Genomic DNA, 23,547 nt, shown 5'->3' with positions numbered 1-23,547 from the left:
GTGGATGCAATCCAGCTGGATTTTGTGGTACTGCAAAATGCTCCTGTCAGGTTACACAGTAGGTTAATCAAATCAAGCCCTGACTGGGTACATTGACTTTCATTGGATGTTCAATTGTCATTTTACTCTCGTGGTTCATTCCGCAATTTTTGTGAGAAAAGAATAAACAGGCTGACCTGGCATAAAGAAGAAAAAAAAATTGTCTGGTTTAGGGTTAGCCACTGCTGTGTCTCCTAAACAATATTTACAGAAAACATTACAGTGCTATTGATAGGGCTATTAAATGTAGATTTGCTTTGTGATGCACGCTGGCCCTGTTGTGTCAGACTGCGCAGTCTGTGGCAGTACAATACCTTGCATGTCCATCTTGCAGCTCTGTAGGCAAAAGACATTTCCTGCAAATCAAACTGTACATTTGCTGGACAAAGTGATGCAGAGGGAGAGACACGGAGTTAGACTAAATGCTTTGATATTACAATCCTGCTATTAATGTAATGCTTATTTCTCAGTTCTCTGCAAAAAGGCTACCTATCGGGCTACTGCGGCTGCTATTTAGGTAATCCATGCAAGCATTTCCGATGTTTTGTTTCCAATGTCAGTATATTCCAATTGGTGATCCCAGGCATTTATTAGCTCTAATGATGAAGACAGAATGACAGTTGATCCGGCTTGATCCGACTGCTTGCTTCCTGAGTGTAGAAAAAACACAAGACGCTGGGATCTTTTATCTGCACCAATACTATACCAGAGAGCACGTGCTGAAAACTATAATGTTTAGCACATTGTGGTACAGACCGTGCAGTAACTGTAAGGTTATTAACTTATTGTATTACACTTTACAGTAAGAGGCAGAAACATACATTTAGTTTTAAAAAAATAAATAAATAATTGCAATGAAGTCATCATCGATTCATTGTAAATATTCCTTGTGTGTATATTAACAGCTGTATTGCAGCAGTTATCCATATGAACTGCCACTTACTGTAAAGTGCGGGCTGCTGTGGTACTCCTGAGAGGAGCTAGCTACAGAATGGCCATCAGTCACATCTTAGCCATGTATTTACAATAGAGATCTGACTGAAACAAAGGCATGGTTTATTAATTTAGAAATTCATCATTACAAATCTTCTACTTTTGGAATATACAGCTTATATAATGTAAAGCGATATGGGAGAAGTTAGTTATTCCCATTTTATACCATGAAATCATATCACATAATAAAGCAAAGCAGATTTCAAACAGTACTGGTACACATGCATTTGTAATAAAAGTACAGGTACACCATCATTTTCTTTAGGTGAAACCTCACTGTAATATACAGCATAATACTGCACTAGAGAGAATGTGATGTATTCAGAAAATGACCATTGTTTGGTATACAATATTACAGATGGAAGTTTGTTATATAGTCATGTATTTTAGTCATTTTACAAATTTTATTATTTCAATCAAATAACAATATAATAGACTAACTGCTGGAGTAAAAAAATGCAATATTGAAATTACAATTTACTAAAACAAAAAGGCTATTATAGCATTGCAAATGTTTGTAATTAAGATCTTGTTTTCACCAGTGTAGAGAACAAATATCAAATTGTTGCACTCTTTGAGAAAACAAATGAATGGTTGCCGTATAAGAATGCTTTAGCATGGATATTAGACACATGAAAATATCTCCAGTTCCCCAGAAGATCAATGGCGCTCAAGAAATAAAAAAATAAACAAACAAACAGAAAAAGCAATGCGCCTACTGTATTTGAAATTCTGGTGTAGCAATGATTATTTTTCTTAATCGCCGTGATAAAAAACAATGTGGCCTGCTTGTATTGCTTTAATTGAAGCACCTCCTGATGAATAACACAATTATAGGATTTGTTTAAAAATTAAAATTGATTGTCATATCTTTCCTGTTCACCTATTGTCTAGCCTCTGTTTCCTGGACACATTCTGTCTACTAGAAAGGGCCATTATTTTGCATTGATCACAAGATGATACAGTTTGTGCCAGTGAGGTGTTATTTTGTGGTACGCGTTAAAATGTGGTATGCCGTGTACTGTGGTTGCACAGGCATGCGCAAATGATTTTGGATCAGAAAATAAGGAAACGTCCATCTGAACGGGGTATGAGGTATTGAGTTTGGCCCTGAAAGTTATTTTTAATCTCATTGTTTTCACAATTCAGCCAATTTATGTGACTCTAACTGATGAGCAACACATTGAGTTATCTAAAATAGTAAACATATATGATTTTGTGGGTGAAATACAGTTTGTCTTGTTTGTGGTGGTTTGTGCAATCGTCAGCCACAGCACTTCCGAATCAATGTGCCCTTAATTAGAGCCTTGTATGGAGATCTATTTTTAAAAGTGTCAATATAACGTTTTTAATTATTATCATAAGAGATGTGTATTTTAAGTGCAATAAGCTTTATGTTTGAGGTCACTGTCCTCCTAAATTGCTTACCACGATCCCCTTGCAAATGGCTTAAGTTCCTGCATAAATAATAAATACATCAATAATGAATCAATGACATGTATCACATAAATATAATTGACTGATTTTGTCCATTCAATAAATAAAAAATGTATTAAAAAGTTATTTCACTTGATGCCCATTTTTATCACCCAGCAATTCATTGCTATTTGAGCAAAATAGTTTGCTCAAAGACCAAAATAACCTTTCATTTCGTTCTCTGATAATTTGTAAATGCTCAAATCGTGAAATGGTTATTTTTGTCGTCGATTGATCGAATCCTGAGTGTATATAGAAAAATGAAAAACAAAGAACTGGTAAAAAAAAAAAAAAATTGGCACGCATTAAAAGACTTCAAATACCAACATACCACTTATCGACAGCGTACCACTTTCTGCTTTTACACCAGTCACATTTTGGTACGCATACCACATTCTGATGATGTACAACTCTCTGGCCCTACAGCAGCTCTTTTTTTTCATGCACACAAAAGTGTTGTTTAAATGAATTGTGATTTAAGTCAGCACAAGAGGAATGCTCACACACTGCAACACTTTTCACTGTGAAGGCAGCTGTAGCTAATGAGCTACATACAGTAGAATGTACAAAATCAAATTGTACACTTTGTCAGGTGTTTAATTTCACGTTTCGTTGAATTGAATTTTTTGATTTACATGCATGATTTATGCATGTGCTCGTAACGCATTTCCTAAGACGACAGATGTATTTTAAATCACATCGTTACTATATAATGGTATTTCACAACTATTGCCATTACAGTCCAGTTTTTTGTAAGTATTTCTAGTCAAGCAATGTAAAAATACTGCTAAAGCTGTTGGGTGTTAATTCTGGAGTAATAAACAAATATGATGGTATGAATATTATGAGGTACATCCAGCACTGAAGTAAAATTTAGTTTGTAGATGTTAATTTAATTATTTTCTGGTAGTTCAAAAAACAAAATAATTTAAAATGTTTTAAAGAGATCCTTATATTTATGTAAGTTATTGTCCCTAAATCAACTGTACACCTTCATGCGTTACATTATTATAATATTAGAGACACTTTTAAAATGACCATATTGAAGATGATAAAAATGCATTTTATACAAAATAGAAATGTGACTCTTTTGATTCATTTTGAATGTCATTTTCTCCATCCTATTTTCCCTTATCTTAATTATATGAATATAATGTGTCTGTTCCTTGTTAATGAACGGTACAGAATTATGCTGAGTAAAGATCCCTGAAATGGATGTTTGATTTGAAGTTGGCTTGATACAGAGCGATACGATTAAAATGCAGCACCCGTTTACAGACCAGCTTTGACTCAAACCCTTTGTCTTTGGCAGCAGGTCTCAGTGCCCATATACATGCTGTCATGCACTATCCCCCATTTACAAAATCGTTTAGAAATGCAGTCCTAAAGAAAACAAAACAGATTATGTTTTAAAGCATGTCTGATAAGGAAATTACTATTCACATCCAGTGTCTAGAATTGTCGTACATTTGATGTGTCTAAAAATATAAGCTTGCCGTGTTACCAAACCGATGCTAAGTTTGGCTTGATGTGTTTTAATTATTGCATAATCATAAGCTGCTAACACAAAATTAAATATACGGTATGTTAAGCATATCAAATTTGATGCGTTCAGTCTTGTATTTTAATTTTATTTTAAATTAACTGCACTACGTTAACACCTGCTGTTTAGTCATTTGTTATTTGTAAATTAAATGTTATAATTTAAGGACATTCCTTATATTGTATTTTAATATTATTTTGTATTAAAAGATAGCAACAACACGTTTTTGCGTGTGTGTGTGTGTGTGTGTGTGTATATATAAATCTGTTTCACAATTAAATAACTTTTAAATAAAAAAGAAATCTGTATCTTGATTTCTGTTTACTGTATTCAAATTATAAAATAACAATATACTATCAGATATATTCAATGTATATATTCATCATAGGGTGTAATAGATATCAAACATCGGAAGCAAAACAAACCCAAACTTATAAACTTAAACAGTGACAGATAAATAATACATTGAAAATCATAGCCAGTTACCTAAATGCATATGCACAACATAGAAATAAGTCATGATTAAGTTTGCTTGCAGCCAGTTCTAGACAAAAAAGTTAAATGACTCAAACTTACAAAAATAAAATTATGAATATAGCGACTAGAAAATATTGGAAAATGCACCTTTCATATTTATTACTGTTGTTTATTACTATTTACCAGTAGATAAAAAAGGAAAACAAACTGTTTCTGAACATGTTCTGTGAAACATTTTCCCTGAAAGTCAGTGGCTACACCCTTGGAATTTCAATATTCGACAGTAGTCGGAAGCTACATTTACCCCAACACTGCGCCGACATTTTAATTCGCCTCAAATCTTCCTTCCGCCATCACTAGTTTCTCTCTCTCACTGCGTCTGCTGAATGTGCTGGACTGCAAAAGGCTGCTGCCACACATCTCGCTGTGCCATTCCTCAGCATTCAGTGCCAGGTAAGAAGAAATTAACACAATTCAACACTTTAATACCAGATAATGGAAGCGGGCATCACAGAGGTGTGTTTCATGTTCATTGTTGTGCAGTTGGCACTGTAAGATTGTAGACACAAAAAAAAAAGCATGCCAGCGTGCCAAAAGGTACAGATGCTGCATAGCCTGTGTTGGCGCTTCTAGGCAGTCCAAAGCTTTTTGCTCTGGGTAGGAAAGTGGCAGGGTTCCAAACCATCACAGGTTTTAGTTTTTTTTTTTTTTAGTTTTTTTTTTTTTTTCAGCAGTCTGTGTACAAACTAAATAACATCTTGTCATCGGATATGCTCTGGTGTTCTGGGAACAACTGTCCATAAAGGATTTGGAAACCCTACCATCAACATTCAAAGGTTTTTGTTTTTGTTTTTTATTTTTTTTATTTTGCGAAAGTGCTCTGTTGAATCAAGCATGGCATCATGCAAAGTTGCAGTTGGTGTCTGGGTGACGTCAGTGGCAGTCTAGAGCGTGATGAATACGTTTTGCAGTGTGCAGTTGCAGAGCATTTACTGCAGAGCCTGTGACCTGTTTTTTTCCCCTCCCTGTGCAGCAGCAAGGGTTTTTTTTCCTTCACATAAATCCCAATTCATATTACAGTCCTGCTACCAGTGCCAAGCTGCAGCAACCAAAACTGTTAGTCCTCAGTATTCATTTCCCATTTCTTTTGTTGCCTTCCTTTTCTTCATCCTGCGTGGAAATTTCTCAAAGAAGTCGATCAATGCCTGCTCGTTTGAGAGGTAAACGAGAGTTCCTTAATTAGTATCGGGTGCATTCTGTGTGCCAAAAAAAAAAAAAGAAAAAAAACATCCTGCGCTTTTATTTTCTATTAAATCCACTATTGCAGCACTGCATCTGCCCAGGCTGAGACTGCTTGAGCAGTAAGTGCTGGGATGCAGCACAAAGGGGAGAGCGAGTGAGACAGAAAAAAGGAGAACACCGTAAGAAAACGTTGGCATCTTTTCTGGCACCTCTCGTTATTTTTTTTTTTTTGTTTTAAAGCATCGCCCTTTTTTTTGTGTTGTCCTTTGTTACCGTTTGTTTGTAGCCTGTCTGGTTTCTGTTTTTTTTTTTTTCTGCAGCTAAAGCTTTGTCCCCTTTTGTGAGGATGTTGTTTGGTACTGTCGCTGGGGCTTCTTGCCAAGTCTGCCTAATTAAGATTAAGCATATGCAGATTTGCCTTGTTTTCAGCTAATGACAGCTGCAAACAATTATTTGTCATGCTTGCTGATTGTTGATTGGCGAAAGGGAAAGCCATGAGAGAATTCTCAGCTTTCACAGACGTTCTGTTTTTTCTTGCTGGATATTTTCGCGGCTCGTGTTCCTAGACAGAAATGGCTGCTGTAGACGCTTTTCTTGTCTTGCGAACAAAAATTGCAAAAAGGAAGAAAAGCTGTTTTTTTACTAAGCCTGTGCTCGCCAGCGGGTTTACTTTCTGAGTTAGCCATGGTTTGTTATTTACGTTTTTGAGCCAGGATGGGTTTTTACTGTGAATTTGTGGACAAGTCCATTGCTGCATGCATTAATTGTTTCCAAAAGGGCAACGGGTGTTTCTGTTTATTTATTTATTTATTTATTTATTTATTTATGTATTTAATTTATTCGTAGGGGTAACTGTTGCAGCAACAAACCAGATTCGTTAGCTGTCTGTGCGCCAGAGACACAGTTAAATTAGCCAGGGCTCTGTTGTGCTCTTAAACCCTCTTTTGGCTTTGTAGCAAAAACCAAGTGCATCCCACTGAACAGGCTGGCATCTATCCAAAACTGCCTGGGCTTTTTGAAGACGCTGTCATAAAGGACCTGCTTAGTTAGCATGCAAGGGGGGAGAGAAAAGTTGAAACAATGGCTAGTCTGGCTCTAGCAAGGCCATGGACACATGACATGTGGACAATTTTTGAATTTTGAGGGTCTCTTTTTTTTTAACATAGCATATGCATATTACTGAATTTAAGTCAGGCCTCTCTGGGATATCAACCAAATACTGTAAATGAATAGGCTTCCAGTCGGAAAATGTCTATATAAAAAGTCAGAATCTTTATTAAAGTAGTCTAAAATATCTCTAGCAACATTTAGAACAGCCTGATATACTAAGGATGTGCACCTAAAATTCAAGAAAGTATTTTCTATAACATTTATAAACCTATGCTTGTCTGGATTCTTTTTTCTCCTCTAACAGTTATAAAGTTAAACTGGGATACTATAAATAATTATCAGCTCCTAATAACAATATTATCATTGTATTTTTAAACATCATTAGCCCTTTTTTTTGATAACAGTGAATGCAACTTTCAACATTCACTCTTCTACCAGACCAACAGGTATTCGGGACCATCTTGCCAGGAAAAAACAGTACAGCTCATACCACTGGGTTTAAACTGGACCGAGCTTCTGCAAGTATACATGCCAATGGAAATCTGTGCTTATTAAACCTGACCAAAGCCCCTGTATTGTTAGGTAGCTGTCTTGGTAGACTTGCTCGCTACTCTGTCTGAGGATTTTGGAGGTTCCGTGACCCTCGATTCCTCATAGACTTCAGACTGTTCGAGTTTTAATATCTGTAGGTTTCTAGTGAAGTCTCTGATTCAGGTGTGACTCCAGAAAACAGTTCATTTAGGGCAACAAAGACATACTGCAGTTCTTTAACTAGAAAAGCAGGGCAGTTTCTTTGTTGGTACCTATCATGGATTTCGTACGCAGAGGCTCTTTGTCCAAAAGCTCAATACATTTCTAAGCTTTATCTATAGGGATGTTATTGTTTAATCCATCAGAAGAAGAAGAAGAAGAAGAAGAAGAAGAAGAAGAAGAAGAAGAAGAAGAAGAAGAAGAAGAAGAAGAAGAAGAAGACTTCACAAATATAAAGACAACAAAAATTACATTTAGAAGTACTAGTCCTGTAAACCATTTTTAGCTGGGATTTATAATAAAAAATATGCAAGAAGACTTAAAAAATACTTTGCAAATTGCAGTAACAAAATAGTATTATTGTCCTTGTTCATATATTTTTTTTTTTTTATGTAAAATAAAAAAGTACAGTATTACAGATTCACACATATTTGGGATGCTGGCTAGGTAACTACTGCTTGCTGCAGGTTGAGAATGATAAGAACAAGGTGAAAAAAATGTGTTAGATGGATAGTTCATTTGTTTGATTTGTTATTCTTTTAATTAAACAAAATTCAGTTTGTATTTGAAGCTCATAAAATAGAGCATTCTCATTCTGTAGAATAAATGCCTCTTCACACTTCAGATGAAAAGGATGAGCAGGCACAGTAATTAACCTGCTTTGGTATAAACAGCTTAACCTGATTTCCAGTTTCTGTGCCTTGTCTCCTTTGCCTTGTGGAAGTGACAGCAGTTTTGCTGCATGTGCTCCGTCTGACAGCAGCCAACAATGCAAACATTTAACCGCTCAGTTCAGTCTTAATGCTTTTACACTGCGTAATTACATGTACTAATAACATTGTTAAATTTAAGATACTAATTACATTTTGCACACATTTTATAGAGAGGTTTTTATCATTTTGCATCCCTCATTTAAATAATCCAATGTTGCACTTGGGTTATATTCTTGGCTATGGTATTAGGGTTGCCATTGTTGTGAGCATGTAGTAGCAGGCATGGGGACAAACCACAGCTACTCTAAAACTGCAAATCCAAAAAACATCTTGGACAAGAAGTAAATTAGATGGCCTCACATTCATGTGCTAGTGTGGGACTCGCATGATAACAAGGTCTGCTATCCTGAGGGATTCTAGTGCAAAACAGAAACAAACAGGCATGCAAGAGAGGCTTTCATAGAGCAGGTTGCTAAGCTGGGCACTCACTAAAGAACCTTTTTAGTACCTGTCTTCCACAACTGGTATCGCTCTGAGAAAGCATGTGCTGAACAGCTGCAGAGGAGGATGGTTACAGAATACCTTGATGAAAAATAACATTCTGTTAAATGCAAATTAAATCATTTAGGACCATTTTTTCAACAAAAAAAAAAAATCACACTTTAGTTATGACACAAAACGTGACAAATAAAGGCACTGAATAGATATATTTACTGACCGGTACTTAATGCAGCATGGTAGACTTGTGGCACTTGGATTTACACAGCCTTACAAAGCAAGACATTCATTCATTATAAGGCACTTGGCTATTCTTGAGATACCAGTAAATGTTTTAGTGTATATGGAAGCAAACTGTCTTCAATTAAATATTTTAATTACCTCATTGTAATTGTATTGTTATTGGAAGTTGTAAGAGTTGCAAAGCCTTGTACAACACAAGGGGGATGTTAATTTTTAACTATTATACTAATTAGACTACTGTGCCACCAATGCTTTATTTCCAAGTGGACACTTAATTTGACAAGATTACAGGGCACTTTTGATATGTTGTTGCACTGCTGTGGGCTCTCCAGTGTTGTATAATAGCTAACTGGATGCATCACGCAAATTGGTGACTACTGAATGAAAGAAGGGAAAACGAAGGTCTTTACAATGAAGATAAAGGTACAGAAAAGCACTATTTACTGTTTTAGACTGCTGAATACCAGTGCAAGTCACTTGTGTCCTTGCAACTTAATTGTTCTTATTGCTGATTTGGTATCTGAGGTTATTTGTCAAATTAAGTGCAATATAAAGCTGTAATTATGGAGAACACACAAAAAGGAGCAATAGAGTTTATAAATTATTTATGCAGTTTCCTCTTATCACAAACCCTTGGGTAAGCATTTCCCAGAAGAAGATGCTGTGACTCTTTGCTGTAGTTGCATTGGTTCTGCTCAACCCTCTATCCAAAACCAGCAGGGTATATACTGGGCTTAAGTTAAACAAGCCAGTTCTTGTTCTGAGAAATTAATCTAGCTTTTGAAAAGAACTGTAATTTGCATCCTGGTCAAATCTATGTACAGTCTCACCTGAATTATATTCATCTGTTCACTACTACTTTTTGGCAAATGGTTAAATTGTTTTACTGCATATTAACCCATTGTAATGGGACAATTAATGTGGTCTACAGGCAGTGTAAGAAAATTGCTTTGTCTAATCAGGCAGAGGTCAGGTATGATTGGTACGAACAACACAGTGTGGGCTGCAATTACCGACTAGACTAAACTCTTGGTAAGCTGTTTTACAGACTCATCAGAAACAATGCATGCCCTTAGCACACAAGCTGGGAAAAGTTGTAATTTTGGCTGCTACACAGATACATCTAAAAATGTCTATCAGAGGGCCAAGTCTTTTTGCAGTTTGATATGTGAGACATAAGACAATAGACACATGGATTATGTTGCTTGTAATGTGTTTCGACCTTGTTAACTAATGGATTTTATGAATGAACCTTGAAGAGGTGGGAAGCTGTGGATAACCAGCACTTACCGATACTATTCTACAGTCATAACAATAATTGAATCCTCTGCGAATGGTGTGTTCTTAATTACTAGCAGAATTAAAAGCTACATAAGCAATGCTCTGAATCTGGGACAAGTACTGTAGGATAATTGAATTTTCTGGGTATATGAATGCAAAGATAATATTACTGAATGCATGCACAAACCAATTCATGTTAGTATGATAGTTTCCTAGCTTTTACTGTCAGATTTTGCTATGGTAGGCAAATAAAAGTGTATCTTTTGATTTGCTTATGCACTGAAAATTCTGAAACTATGAAATGTTACCTGTGTTTTAAGCGCAAACCACATTTGTTTAATTTCGTTCCAGAGTTTGTGTTCTGAATAAAACTCAAGTGACAAGAAAGTTAAAGGGAGCCCTACACCACGAAGTGCCAGTTCTGAGTAAGTACAGTGCTTCTTTTTCAATTTTAATATACAGTATCATTTTGAACAGCTTGCTGTTCAGTGAACAGCAGTAGTGCATGTTTCTTTGGTTTTTCCTGCTGGGAATGTATGGAGGCTGGAGAGCTGGTGGTTCAAATCCTGCCTAAGGAAGTGGAACTCACTGCCAGCAACTCCTCTGCCAAGTCCATATAAATGTTGGCCATGGTAAAGTTGCACACTTAATCTGCATGTAAATTACAATAGTGTATCGCAGTCTAGTCTGTTGTTTGATGAATGATTCAAATTAATGTCAGAAGAGACAGATCTGGGGAATAGAAAAAGCAATCTCAATGTTTTTAAAAGATTTGAATAGGATATTAAGTGGGCCACTTATGTAAGAATAAGTATTAAATATATTTTATTTTAAGAGGACAGATCTAACACCATCCCTGCCAACCATAAGCCCCTTTCAAACTGGCGTGCTCTACCTCGGTCAAGACCCGGTTTCATGCGGGTCGGTTACACGATTTTGATAAAGCTGGGTTGACCTGGGTGACAGATGCCAGTAAACAATACTGACATCAATGCCCCGGAAGCAGCTTTTGACGGACGCTTCCATCCAAGCTTCTCTGGATTGAACCGGTGGAACCAAATGTTGATTTTAGAGCAAATGTTTCTACACGCCTGCTGCAATCTGGCTCATGGTGTGTCTCAAGCAACAAAGATATGGCTAAAAAGAATAAACTGCTTTCTTGTGGAAGTGAAACCTTCACGCAGGCGTGGCTGTTTTGTTATTTTCGTCAGCCATCAAGCATTTGGGTCAAAGCGTGTCAACTCAAATCCTGAGGTGGGTCACTGGGACCCGGGTTGACCCAGGTACGACCCAGGTATATGGTTTCACACTACGTAGGATTGTGACCAGGGTGAAAGGGGCTCAATATTCCCACACACGCTACTTACAGCAGCAGCGCTCCTGTCCTGCCACATAAATGCTTAATCTTTTACAGTTAATATTGATTTGATTGATAGTTCAAGGTACTTCATGTAGATATTGAGTAGTCAACCTATTTAAAATAAAAATCAGATCTAAGGTAGACTTGTAGACTTGTATGGCCCTCTTAACAGCCAACTGTATTTCGAGCCCAGATAATTCTCATCATCAATTCTCAGATACAGCATGTAGTATTCTCTATGTTTGCCTATTATACCAGAATATGACAGTGACATAAATAAAGTGGTAAATTAGCATTAGGAGTGGTAATTGAAACCAAAAAGAAAGTAAGTAGAGATAAATGATACAGATTAGTGGCGATTAAGCAGTAAAGCTCTTGAGGGAAAGAAACAAATTCAGAACAATTCAAATTAGACCACCTCTCGCAGTCATACAGGTCAGGTTTGCAGTGAAATTGCAACTTTATCAAATAGCTAAGTTTAATGTAAATCAGCATGTATAAATGGGGGAGGCCATGCAGAGTTGAAACACTCCTAAACCTGGCCAGTAATCTGCCTTACTCTTTTTCCTATTGACTATTTCATTTTTGATTGAATCAAAATTGTGTATTTTAATTGTCTTGGTCTAGTAGAAATGAATAATTCTTGCCATAAATGTGTAAAATTATTGCAAATTATATTGTGTTTTTATTTATTGTATTTCTGTCCTGTTGGTAATAATAGAGATACAATCTCAAAGGGGCATTATGAGAGCCCAACTGTACTGAACTAAAGACCTGGTTTCTGGCTATTTCATGGTCATCTGTAATCAGATTGTTGTTGTGGGTTCAGTCTAAAGAGGGTGCACTTTGGTTGACCTCAAGAGCATGCGTCCCACTTGCTAACGGAATTCCTGCTGTTGACTACAATTAGCAAGTTATGGAATATCAGTGTCATGAAAGTGATGTTCTGGGGAAACAACTATGCTGAGAAAAGGAAAAGTAGAATATAGACAAGCTTAGAAGTAGAATACATGCAACCTTGGAAGTAGAATATATGCAAGCTTGTTTATCTGTCTGTATAAATTGGGAGTACACACAAGCACTTTTTTCAGACACGCTTCCGAGAGCTTCCATTCTCCTCCCCAAACATTGTGCTGAGGTGTGCCCAACGTGACTCCCAGTGGGAAGGTAGTGTGGCCAACTGACCATGGTTTAAAAGCCAGTGACCATTTGAACACGTCTGCTGTTAATTTCTTCTTATGCATATGTGCTTTGAGACTAGGATTCAGTAATTGTAATACTGTTTAAGTTCAATCATTCTTGTCTCAATTATACTTTATTATTTCTAATTGATAATAACAATAATTACTCGATATTATAAATGAAAGAAAGTAAAGCCTCAACCTTACATATAACTAAATTCTTAACCTTGCATTTAACTAAATCAACAATATGTTACACCGTCTCTCTTTAACTCTATATTACTCCTACTTACTAACGTCACACAGAACATTGTAGGGTCACGTATCTGTCTCTCTGGTTCACAATAAGCAAATAAAGTATAAGAAAGGGGAAAGCCCTGTTCCAATAAACTGGCTCCACTCTGCAGTTTGGTTTATACAGTGTAATGGTGTGTTAATATTGCAATTTGATTTATACACGATTTATACATAAGTAGTTTTAATATTGCAGTTTGATTTGCAAACCATGATGGGCTTTATTCCCTCTGTAGTTTTAACCTCACTACACAGGAGTAACCCTGCTAAATTGCAATGCCTGTAGTCATCCCGGGAGGGTCGACTTTCTACCAGCGTAAATACATTTCATAAAAAATGCATGGGTGTTTGAGCCCCGTCTAATTAGGCTGCTTGCCTTCACTGTCACCTGCCTGAAACTAAACGCATGCACAACGCGATGCCATTCTTTGTCCCAATCAGCATTGCCGACGGCTGGTATTATCTGCTTTCTCTAAATTAGCTGACTAAAGCTGTAATTATTTCCTCGGTTTTGTCTGAGACAAAGTTGGTAGGTGACCCTTGTTCTTGAGTTGTCCAGGAATCATCTTTAGAAAGAAAGTGACCTTCACGTCAATCATCTGGCTTCACTGTGTATCTGCAAAACAGAAGCTGCCTCATTTAGTACTCCATAAACGTCCCACAGAAAGGACCCATGGGCTTTGAACACATATTAACTTAAGTGTGCTCAGTTACCAAGTACAGTACACTGCTTGTGTTTGGAGGATTAAGGTAGGGTATTGAGTTAAGGTCTATTCATTATTAATGTTGAATAGGTTAAAAAAAAAAAGTGTGGCAATTGTCATGAATACCAATGTATATTTATTTTCTGCAGAATATATTAATATTTAAAAAAAACGAAATAGAATTATTGTTCTTGATCACGTTATGTGTAGCAATTCCTGTATTATACAGTAATGTGTGTTTGTGTGTGTGTGTATGTACAAATATATATATATAGAGAGAGAGAGAGAGAGAGAGAGAGAGAGAGAGAGAGAGAGAGAGAGAGAGAGAGAGAGAGAGAGAGAAAACCGACAAAGTAATTACAACATTAGTCGGTTAATTTAGACAAAGCAGATACATTTATAATAATAATAATAATAATAATAATAATAATAATAATAATAATAATAATAATAATAATCTTTATTTTTATATAATGGCTTTCATAGTGGACTAACATCACAAAGCGAATTGAATATATATATAATTTTTTTTTTTCCTTCAGGTAATGGAAAGGACTCTAAACTATGTGAGAGAAAATGTGAACGAGAGTACGGATGCTGCAAGAAAACAGGTAGGACGACATGCTTTATTTCATAGCCTTAGCGCTTGTCTTGGTTTTACACAGTGGTGTTCCTTAGAAAGAGTCCTCATAGTAAAAAAGATTCAGCAGGATGGTTTTCTGTCATTTACTGAACCTTGTCGTCAAGCAATTTAGAAGCTTGCTTTACTGTAGATGTTGTCTTCTTGAGAGATGGTTCAGGATCGATTCGTGTGTATTCTAAAGGTATGGTTCAGGACCGATTCGTATGTATTCTAAAAACCGCACTTTTCTGTTTAAATAAATAAATAAATAAATAAATAATCTAAATTCAAAATCAGCAGCAAGCTTCTTTGAACACTATCTGGACATTGGGTGATTTTGTACCAAGATTTTTCTTTGCAAGCACCATGGCAACTCTCTTTCCTAAGTGGTGACGTGATGTCAGACTGGCAGATAGAGCAGCAGCCTTGCTTTCTCGACAGTGTAACCAGCTGAAATGCCACACAGATGCCTGCAGGAGTATCACAGAAGGGAAGAGAATGAAAGGCTGTTGCACTAAACTGTGTTTGACGGCATGCTATAAAAGCGGACAGAAATATATTACCTGAAAATTCCCCTTATTGATTTTTATTGATGCTTTTTTTTCTTATTTTCTTATTCTGCTTTACCTTGCAAGGAATACGACAGTTTAATTCTGGCAGACTGCAAATAGTAAAGCCACTGTTGTGACCAATAATATTTGCACCACACTTAGATTAAAAGCTCCCCACCCCCAAACAAACACACTAAAAACACATTTATTAAGAGCACATTAGTATTGCTGTTACCAATATTGTGAAAAAGGCCATGTTTAATGTAAATTCTGTTGAATTCTCTGTATAGTTTTAGGGATTTTCTATTGAAGTTCCTTATGCAGTGGTATAAGGGAATAAGACTGGGGAAGTACATGGGCTGTGGTTGCCATAAGTATTTTACACAGGTGTTTTTGGATAATGGATTTGCAATTTATGCCTGGAAAGGTACCAATATTGCCCTGCTTTGTGAAGTCTGTCTTGAATGATTTGCATATAATGTTGTAAATTCAAATGAAATGTTCAGTTTTTTTTTTTTTTTTTTTACTGTCACCTTTTTATGATGTTTGCAGTCATTTGGAATTAATTCTTAATTACTCAAATGCAATTTGTATTAAGTATTTTATTTTGTCTGTGTTTAATGTTTTTTGACCAGTGTAAGCTGTTACATTCCAGCCATAGACATAAATAGCATCAGCCAAAATGTCAGTAAGCGTCAACACCGTATTTTGTATTACCGGCAATATAAAAGAAAACTTGATCCAAAGTAGGTGTCCACTAGAGGGTGCTAGCACTGGCTATGAGGCAAGATTAGAATTGGGCATTTCAAGTATGGTAGGAAAACAGGGACACAATTTATGAAAAAAATAGTAAGAGGAAATGATTTTACACTAAGGGTTGTATTAATTACTGGGGAAAGCAGACCAAACAGTGAGTATAAATAAGTGAGGGAGATGTGTTTTCTGGAAAGTTGATGAGAGAGCATGAAAGAGAGGAGGTCAGCCAAATAGGGGGCAGCAGGCTTGTTCGGGTCTAAAAACCTTTTGTGTAAGACTATGAATGTGTTCCTGATTACATTGCTGTTAATTCCATTTTTCGAGCTAACTTTTCTTGAGGTGGTCATTACTTGCATATGGCTACAGCTCTGTAAGCTCTGTAACCACGGACTGGTTTATGAATCTGAAAACTGTTTGTCTGGGAATGGAAGAGGGGATTCTTTTACTATTCTGAATTGAATGGTAAAGAATACAAGCCTCTATTTTACCAAAGAAACAGTACTCTGTTTGATACCCTCTCACTGACCCATTAATTGGTCAGCACTAACTTGTTTTCCTTTAGCCACTGATGATTGAAAGATACCCAGAAAACCTGCAGGATTATGGCTCTCCAGGACCAGGGTTGGAGACCCCTGCTTCAGTGTGTTGAATCGCAAACCTGTACATCCCAACAAGAGTTGTCTCTGTTGGAGCAAGGATGCAAGAGAAAGGAAAGAGTTAAAGCATGAAACATTTGTGTTATCTGAAAATAAACTTTTTTTTTCTCCCAAGGTCCTCGTAATTTGATGTTTATGTCTTCTAATTTAGTGTTCTGCGTGTAATTTGTTAATGCATGGTATTTGGAGCATCACTTTTAAAATCAGTTCCAGAATCCTTTCTTAAGATGCTTATTTAACATTCACAGGTTTTAAACCTGTATGCACACACGCACACAGTTGTAATTTATTGAAATGTAATTTAAGGTAAATTAGGATGATGTAATATAATTAAAACACCTTCACATGGAGCATAATACTAATTTAGTCATGTAAAGCTGCATCCTGCATCCTCGAATTTAGACGTGGTTTAGCACAGGCTGAATTAGCAAATGGCTTAGCCTCTAATGAGATCTTGTTTATGAAAAATGAATACTGAAAACAGAGATTATTGTGTAAATGAAACCACAGCAATCAAAATCCCCACCTCAAAACCACGGCTTTTTATTGAATTCATAACCAGAGACCGGCTGTAGTAATTTGATATTAAATTGGATTTCAGATAGAAAATACACTACACTGTAGCAACTGTACACTGTACTTGAATTTCTGCTATGTTATTTAATAATATTGTGATATAGCTATGCGACTGGGAAAGCAACTTAAATACAGTACATGTTCTTAATGTATGTAGTTCCATCCTCGCAATCACTGTGTGTAATCAAATTAAACGGTAACTACAGTGTGCAATGCAGAGCTGTACCTTTATTTTGAATTGGGCGTTTCTCCAGTATATTGGCATATGCCTAGCTTTTTTCCTCAAGAAAATTGCCTTAATGCTGTTTCTGTTGCATAGGAAAAATTGCATAAAAAATGAAAACAAATATTGAAAAGGTATGTCTGCTGTTTTTAAAATTGCTTGTACCTCTGTGCACCTCCATACAGTGCTCTGATTGCAGTGTAAGCAATTTATGTATGTACACAGTTTGAGGCAAAATGTGCTGCTGAGGTAACTCCCATACACAGCATGGTAGATGCAGGTCGGAGGTCTCTCCCTGCAGATGAAGGGAGTGTGTGATTCTCTACAGAGTGACTGATGACACAAGTATGAGCTCTGAAGCTCTCATCATACTCCCTTCCGATGGGTCACCAGGGGGCCCACTGAAGCGGACGCTCTGTGCCTGTGTCAGAATGATGAACACAGGGTGACGGATAATACCGTTAGGGAGCTCCACTGTCTGCACATCAGCTTCCAGTTCCCTTAGTGAAACACTGCAGTCTTGACAAAGAATACAGCTCAAATCAAATAACAAAGAAGAATTGTTGAGTTGTTGTTAAAGTTAACTCACACCCCCCCAAGCTCTACCTGATTTTTTTTTTTTTTTTTTAAACCAGAAAGTGAAGGTTTGTCATTTTGCTGAACATTCTCTACTTCTTTATTTTGAAATGTGGAGGTTGGCAGAAGGCTCAAGAATGTGTGCCTGTCCTGTAAAAAAAAAAAAAAAAAAAAAAAGAAGTAAAATATAGGATTTCATCCTGTAAAAAAAATCATAAACAAAGACTTTAAAAACAACACACTCCCGGTACATAATGCATAGAGAGATGCCACTGTCCATGTTAGATTAGTTACTGTGGTTCAAAGAGAAAAGGGATGTTTCTTGTCACCGCAGATTGCAACAGTACCATCTAGTGTTCAGACTGTTCCCTGCACACAGCTAGCAGCCCTGCCTCAGTGGAAGGAAATGTTGCAGCCTGAGTGCTCAATGCTGTTGTCAGTGTTGCCACTATTGTTATAGAATGCACTGTTGAGGTTAATGGCAGTATTTTTTTTTTAATAAATGTAATTTGACCAAAATGATTTCAGATGCAAAAATGAAGACAATTGTTGGGTGTAACTTTTTTTTGGTTTTGGAAATGTTTGATTTCACTGTGGGTTGTTTTATTATTTAGCCATTTTCTTTATATACTGTAATATGTATGTATATAGATATTATTTATTTTATTTTACATGCAAAATTAAACAAGGGAAATAACATTAAAGGAATGATTAATTAAATTACCTAAAAATGTCATGCCATGGAGAAAATGTAGTCTAGTAATCTTGTCTGAAATGGAGAACGCATCTATAATTTTAGAAGCAACAAAGAGTGCTGTGCTTTTTTCTTATAAATTTCTATTACACATTCATGCAGCAGGAAAAAGTTTTTTTGTGCCCGTGGATACGTCTGAAACAGATGTAATATTCTCTCCTGCATAATCTACTGAGTTGTAACTTCTGTGTTTCATTAAGCCTCAAACAGCATTGCAGACATGGGTCTAAAATGACCATTGGTGTGCCCTGAATTTAAATGAGCAAGGGAGCAGTCATGCGAGTTTCCTCTTTTTCGGCTAACCAGAAATTATATTTATCTGTTAATGCGAGCAATTAGCAGCTCAGTGGATTGAGAACACCTTGCTCTGAACTTTACACTACTTAGGGTAATTGAGAAATAAAAACAGTTATCTGCAGGTTGCGCCCCGCAATGCTCAGGGAGACAAAGACACTGTTGTGAGCCCAACATAACAAAAGCCCAATTATGCCTGAAGTAGTAACTGGATCTCAAAATATTATTTTGCTGTTTCAATTTTAAAACGACAGCTTATCACACAAAGGAGCACTTTTGTTACGTACGTGTATGTATGTTTGTGTGTGTGTGTGTGTGTGTGTGTGTATGTGTATGTGTTTGTGCCCCTGCAAAAAAAAAATAAACACTGCGTCATTTTTTGAGGTTCGCGGTCTTGCTAGTATGAGGCAATTGTTTCAAAACTTTAGCCCTGGTGGGGATATGGAAGGGCAGCAGAATGGATGTGTTCTCCTGGAGGAGACACAATGGAGGATGTGCCTGCGCTGTGCAACATGCCAGGGAATTGTTTTAGAAGAACAAGCCAGGGCGCGGGCGTGCCGAATCGCACTGTGCCCGGTGTGTGTGTGTGTGACAGAGTGCAGCTGATAGAGGAGCAGCCATGGAATGGCAAATAGCGGCATTGATTTAGTCATTAACAAAGGAGGATATTCAAATGAAGTTGGCATACTTCCAAGACGAGATGGCTTATATCAGGCAAGAAAGGCGTAATGAGTATTCATTAAAATCTTGGCATCTCTGCAGCCGCCGCAGTCTGCAAGCAACAGAGCATTTCCCCTTATTTTTTTCATTTGTGTTTTGATGTCATTAGCATTAGCAATCTGTTTTAAAATATTAAATTAATTCATTACAGTGGGACTTCCCTCCCTTAAAGTACTTGTTTTAGGGACTGATCTCTCCCTCTCAGGGAATTGACAGTGAGTGGCACTTCATATCTGGACTGCTGGCTGAATCATGTGATTCATGACCTTGGTCATGTGACAGTGTGGACTGATACTAACGGCAACATGTGACCCCTTCCCTGATACGCGAGCCCTAAAAAAAAAAAAAAATTGAAATATAAAAAAAATCTCTTCTCCTTTCTTCTTTCACCTGCCGTTCTTACAGTTTAGTCCTTACCTTAGTGTTGCAAGGTAGTCTTGGAAGCTGTCTGCCACAGTTAGTCTTACAGAAGCTGGTAGTGAGAGCGTGCCACAAGAACTGCGCCTGAGAAATCCTGCCCTGTACTTTCGCTTCACGACTTGCAATTTGGTAAGTTAACTGATACTTCAAGCAATTAATTTGCACAGCTTTCCCAGAGCAACTCATTAGCATGCACGGTGCAAAGCCTGGTGTAAATATGCATGCAATTTCATCAAATAAATGTGAAGGCGCTCTATCAATAGAAACCGGTGTCAGGCTGAGCGAGAGCGTAGGCATGCTTCATTGCAGACACTAGATTCCTTTTAGAAAATCCAGCTATTGATATTTATTATTTACTGGTTCTGTTTTTTTTTTTTTGTGTGATAATGTAATTATTGAGCTTTTTCACCTGATTATTCAGCTTACAATGAAAGGCTGGTGGAAGTGTGTTTCTGGCAGGACTCCGCTGAAACCTTCACAGTGGAAACTGTACAGTATTTCTTTGGGAAGCATGAGCATTTCTTCTTTTGTTGCCGCATTCTGTTTGCAACCAAGTTATCTGAATAGGAGGATGGCAAGGTTGTGTGTGTGACCTTTTTCATGCAGCATTGTTAGAAAAAAAGCTTAGCCTTGTTACAGTGTAGGAATGAAAGGAGACTATACAGTATCAGCTCATTTATTGTTGCATGTGCTTTTTATGTAGTGTATAGTGGAAACTCATGAGCGTCAGTATTTTTAAACGACTTCTGCCCTTCTTTATTTCGCTGATACCAGCACACAGCTAAAGTCCAGAGCAGTCACAGACACATTCGCATCCGTGATTAATATCCCCTCGGAGCCCGGAGAGGGCATTCATTTACTTTTTGTTGTGTTTGCAGCATAATGAAGTACCAAGCCAATGCAAATTTGCTTGACAAAGAATAGGGAGTGCTTGAATGTGTGCCTCCCCCCCTCCCCCCACCCCTTTAAATAAGTGCTATTATGCAGTGTCGGTCTGAGTTCAAGTTTAAAAGTAACATGAAGAGAGCCTGTGATATGCCAGTCGTTTTTTTTTTTTTTTTTTTTTTTGTCCCTTGGCTCCCAGGCAATACCAGCCTGAGCTTCATTAGGATGCAAGTCCACTGCCATCACCGTGGAGACGATGGGAAAGCAGGACTTTGTTGAATTAGAGTGTGGTACGACTAGCAGCCATGCTGTGAAAGAGGCAGCTGCGTGCACACTGTGATGGGTGCTGATGAATTACTGCCCCTGTTCAGACTCAGTCCTTTGTTCCCAGTGTATTGTCAGAAGAGAAATTGGTTAGAAAAATAAAATTAATCAGAGACAGTTTGAGATCTGGGGAAAGAAGACGGGAAACACTGTCTGTGTTCCCTGTTCTCTGTGCTTTGCTGCATTTATGCTTTGTATTTAATCTGCAGATTTGTATTTATTTTTTGTTTTATCTTTTTTTAGCCATTTTCAAAAAGTTTATTTCCCAAGTTATCCTGGTAACTCTTAGGAAATACTGTAGCATTACAATGCTACTGTAAATCGTTGATTTATTTATTTATTTTACAAAGTAAATTGCCTTTTACCTTTGATTCATATTTTGACTACAACTGACATATCAAGCTTGCTTTACATACTGTACATACAGATAGATGCGATTGCTACAAGCATGCAAAATTAGTAGCTATTATCTGCATCCTTCTTTTTAAAATCTAGCTTACTAAATACAGTATTCCATTTAAATACCCTGTCCATCGTACTGGTGACAATATATTTAAAGGCAAATAAGTAAAAAAAAAAAAAAAAGGTTTCAAAAAAAGTTGTTCTTTTCCTGATATTTAAATGCTGTATTAACATTGTTTCACACACTCGGATCAAGCCTTAATATTTGATTCAGTGTGGGTATGTAGATTAAAAAAATATCAGTCGTCTTTGCAAGCATCTGCGAGATTACAGTGCCAGGACAGCAAGCGCCAGGCTAGACGGGAGACATGACATCGTTAATATCGCTCTGTCAATCCAGAAACTGCTAACCTTGTAATATTGAGAGCCTCGCTGCTAGAGTGCTCATTTTTTATTCTTCCCGGGTTCCTCAATAGAGGCGAGCTAGGTATTTTTTTCTTTCTTGTTTTTTACATCAAGATTTCTTCGAGATTTCACAGTGCAGTCATCCTTTCCAATGAAGTGTCACCTCTGGATAAATGATCATTGTAGTACAGCATGATATTGGTTTATGGCACGTTGTACTGGGAAAAGGTGATTGTTTTGCATTCTCTTGGTTCTTTTGTTCTTGGTGCTATTGATAGTAATGGGAGGTTCTCGCGCAGCAGCAGTAGACAGGACCTTTTAAATTAACGCTTTAGGCGTGCCAGTGCTCGTTGACCAAAGCTTGGCACAGCCTGGCAGATTGATGGCCAGGAAAGCTCCCCCACCCAAAGAACCGCAAATATTAATCATCACCAAACCTGAACAACGCCCCTGCCTGGCAGTTCTGTCCTGGGTGTCTGATCAGCGTTGAGATTTGTACCAGATTGTGCTGGTTTGTTGATGTATGCACTATGCTTAGACACTAAAAGTCTTATAACCTGTAGGTTGTGACACATATTGGATACAAGGAATGCAGAAGTACCTTTAACCCACTGCGGCAACTAGCCCCTATTTCAGTGATTTTTACAATATCAGCAGATAGCAACTGCTAATTGTACCACACTTGACAGCCAAGCACCTTCAAGTATATAGTCATCCTCGGTTAACTCGACAACCCACGGGGATGCCATTTAGTGTTGACTTAACCCAGGTGCGGAGTTGACCACGGGCGCATGAGCCATGGCATTAACATGCATATAAGCAGCAGAGCTCACACGTTTACAGTATGTACAAGTTTATTTTTCGTTAAATGTCCTTATGAAAACGGCTGAAACAACTGCAGTGTATTAATCAATTACAGTCAGCATACAGTACTCGATCTTCTGATTTCCAGCCGGTGGCCGGCTAAATTGCCGTGTACTTACCCAAATGAGCCGCCTAAAAAAGTTATTTAAAAAAGAAAGAAAGAATGAATAAAAGGTTTTACAGTGCTCGTATGTTCCACTGAATAGCATTCAAAATGTTTATTTTCTTCTAGTAAAATAGCGGCAATTTCTACAATCCATATAAGTCGAGTAAAAACATTCCTTCTCCTAGGGCATTTTGGTTCTAGACTCCATGGACACCGTGAATCGCGATTAACCAATCAGTTGGTGGTGAAGGCTGAACTGTACAATCATATACAACAGTCGGTCACTGTACAGCAGTTATGAAATTGTATAACTTTTTTTTTTAAACAAACAACCTTCGTTTTCTATGGAAGACCTTTTTTTTCGACGTGTACGAAATACACCGAGTATGTTATAGCATGTTTTATTCATTGTCTTAGAAGATCGATCTGAAACCTGGCATATACAGTTAATTAAGGAAACGATATTCGCACTGCACAATTAATAAGCGTGACTGATTATTTTTATGTGC

The 23,547-nt window shown here is 37.2% G+C and overlaps 1 protein-coding gene across 13 annotated transcripts in view; it reads left to right on the top strand.

The window, feature by feature from the left end:
- The window catches only part of LOC121300773 (trinucleotide repeat-containing gene 6A protein-like), a 141,812-nt gene that overhangs the window by 3,921 nt on the left and 114,344 nt on the right, over window positions 1–23,547 (top strand). For 2 of the 13 annotated variants that reach the window (XM_041229619.1, XM_041229616.1), the window contains exons 1-3: window positions 4,759–4,981; window positions 10,717–10,790; window positions 14,447–14,515. In XM_041229619.1, the coding sequence (XP_041085553.1) occupies window positions 14,499–14,515 (17 nt within the window). In that variant the 5' untranslated portion in view covers window positions 4,759–4,981; window positions 10,717–10,790; window positions 14,447–14,498. Of the gene's footprint in view, window positions 1–4,754; window positions 5,749–10,716; window positions 10,791–14,446; window positions 14,516–20,112; window positions 20,182–23,547 lie in introns of those variants that run through there. The other 11 variants (XM_041229622.1, XM_041229626.1, XM_041229631.1 and 8 more) reach the window with 9 other exon arrangements.

The sequence above is a fragment of the Polyodon spathula genome, chromosome 26 (genome assembly GCF_017654505.1).
Source record: "Polyodon spathula isolate WHYD16114869_AA chromosome 26, ASM1765450v1, whole genome shotgun sequence".
In the NCBI taxonomy this organism is placed as follows: Eukaryota; Metazoa; Chordata; class Actinopteri; order Acipenseriformes; family Polyodontidae; genus Polyodon; species Polyodon spathula.
This window is presented reverse-complemented; position numbering and strand designations above follow the sequence as displayed.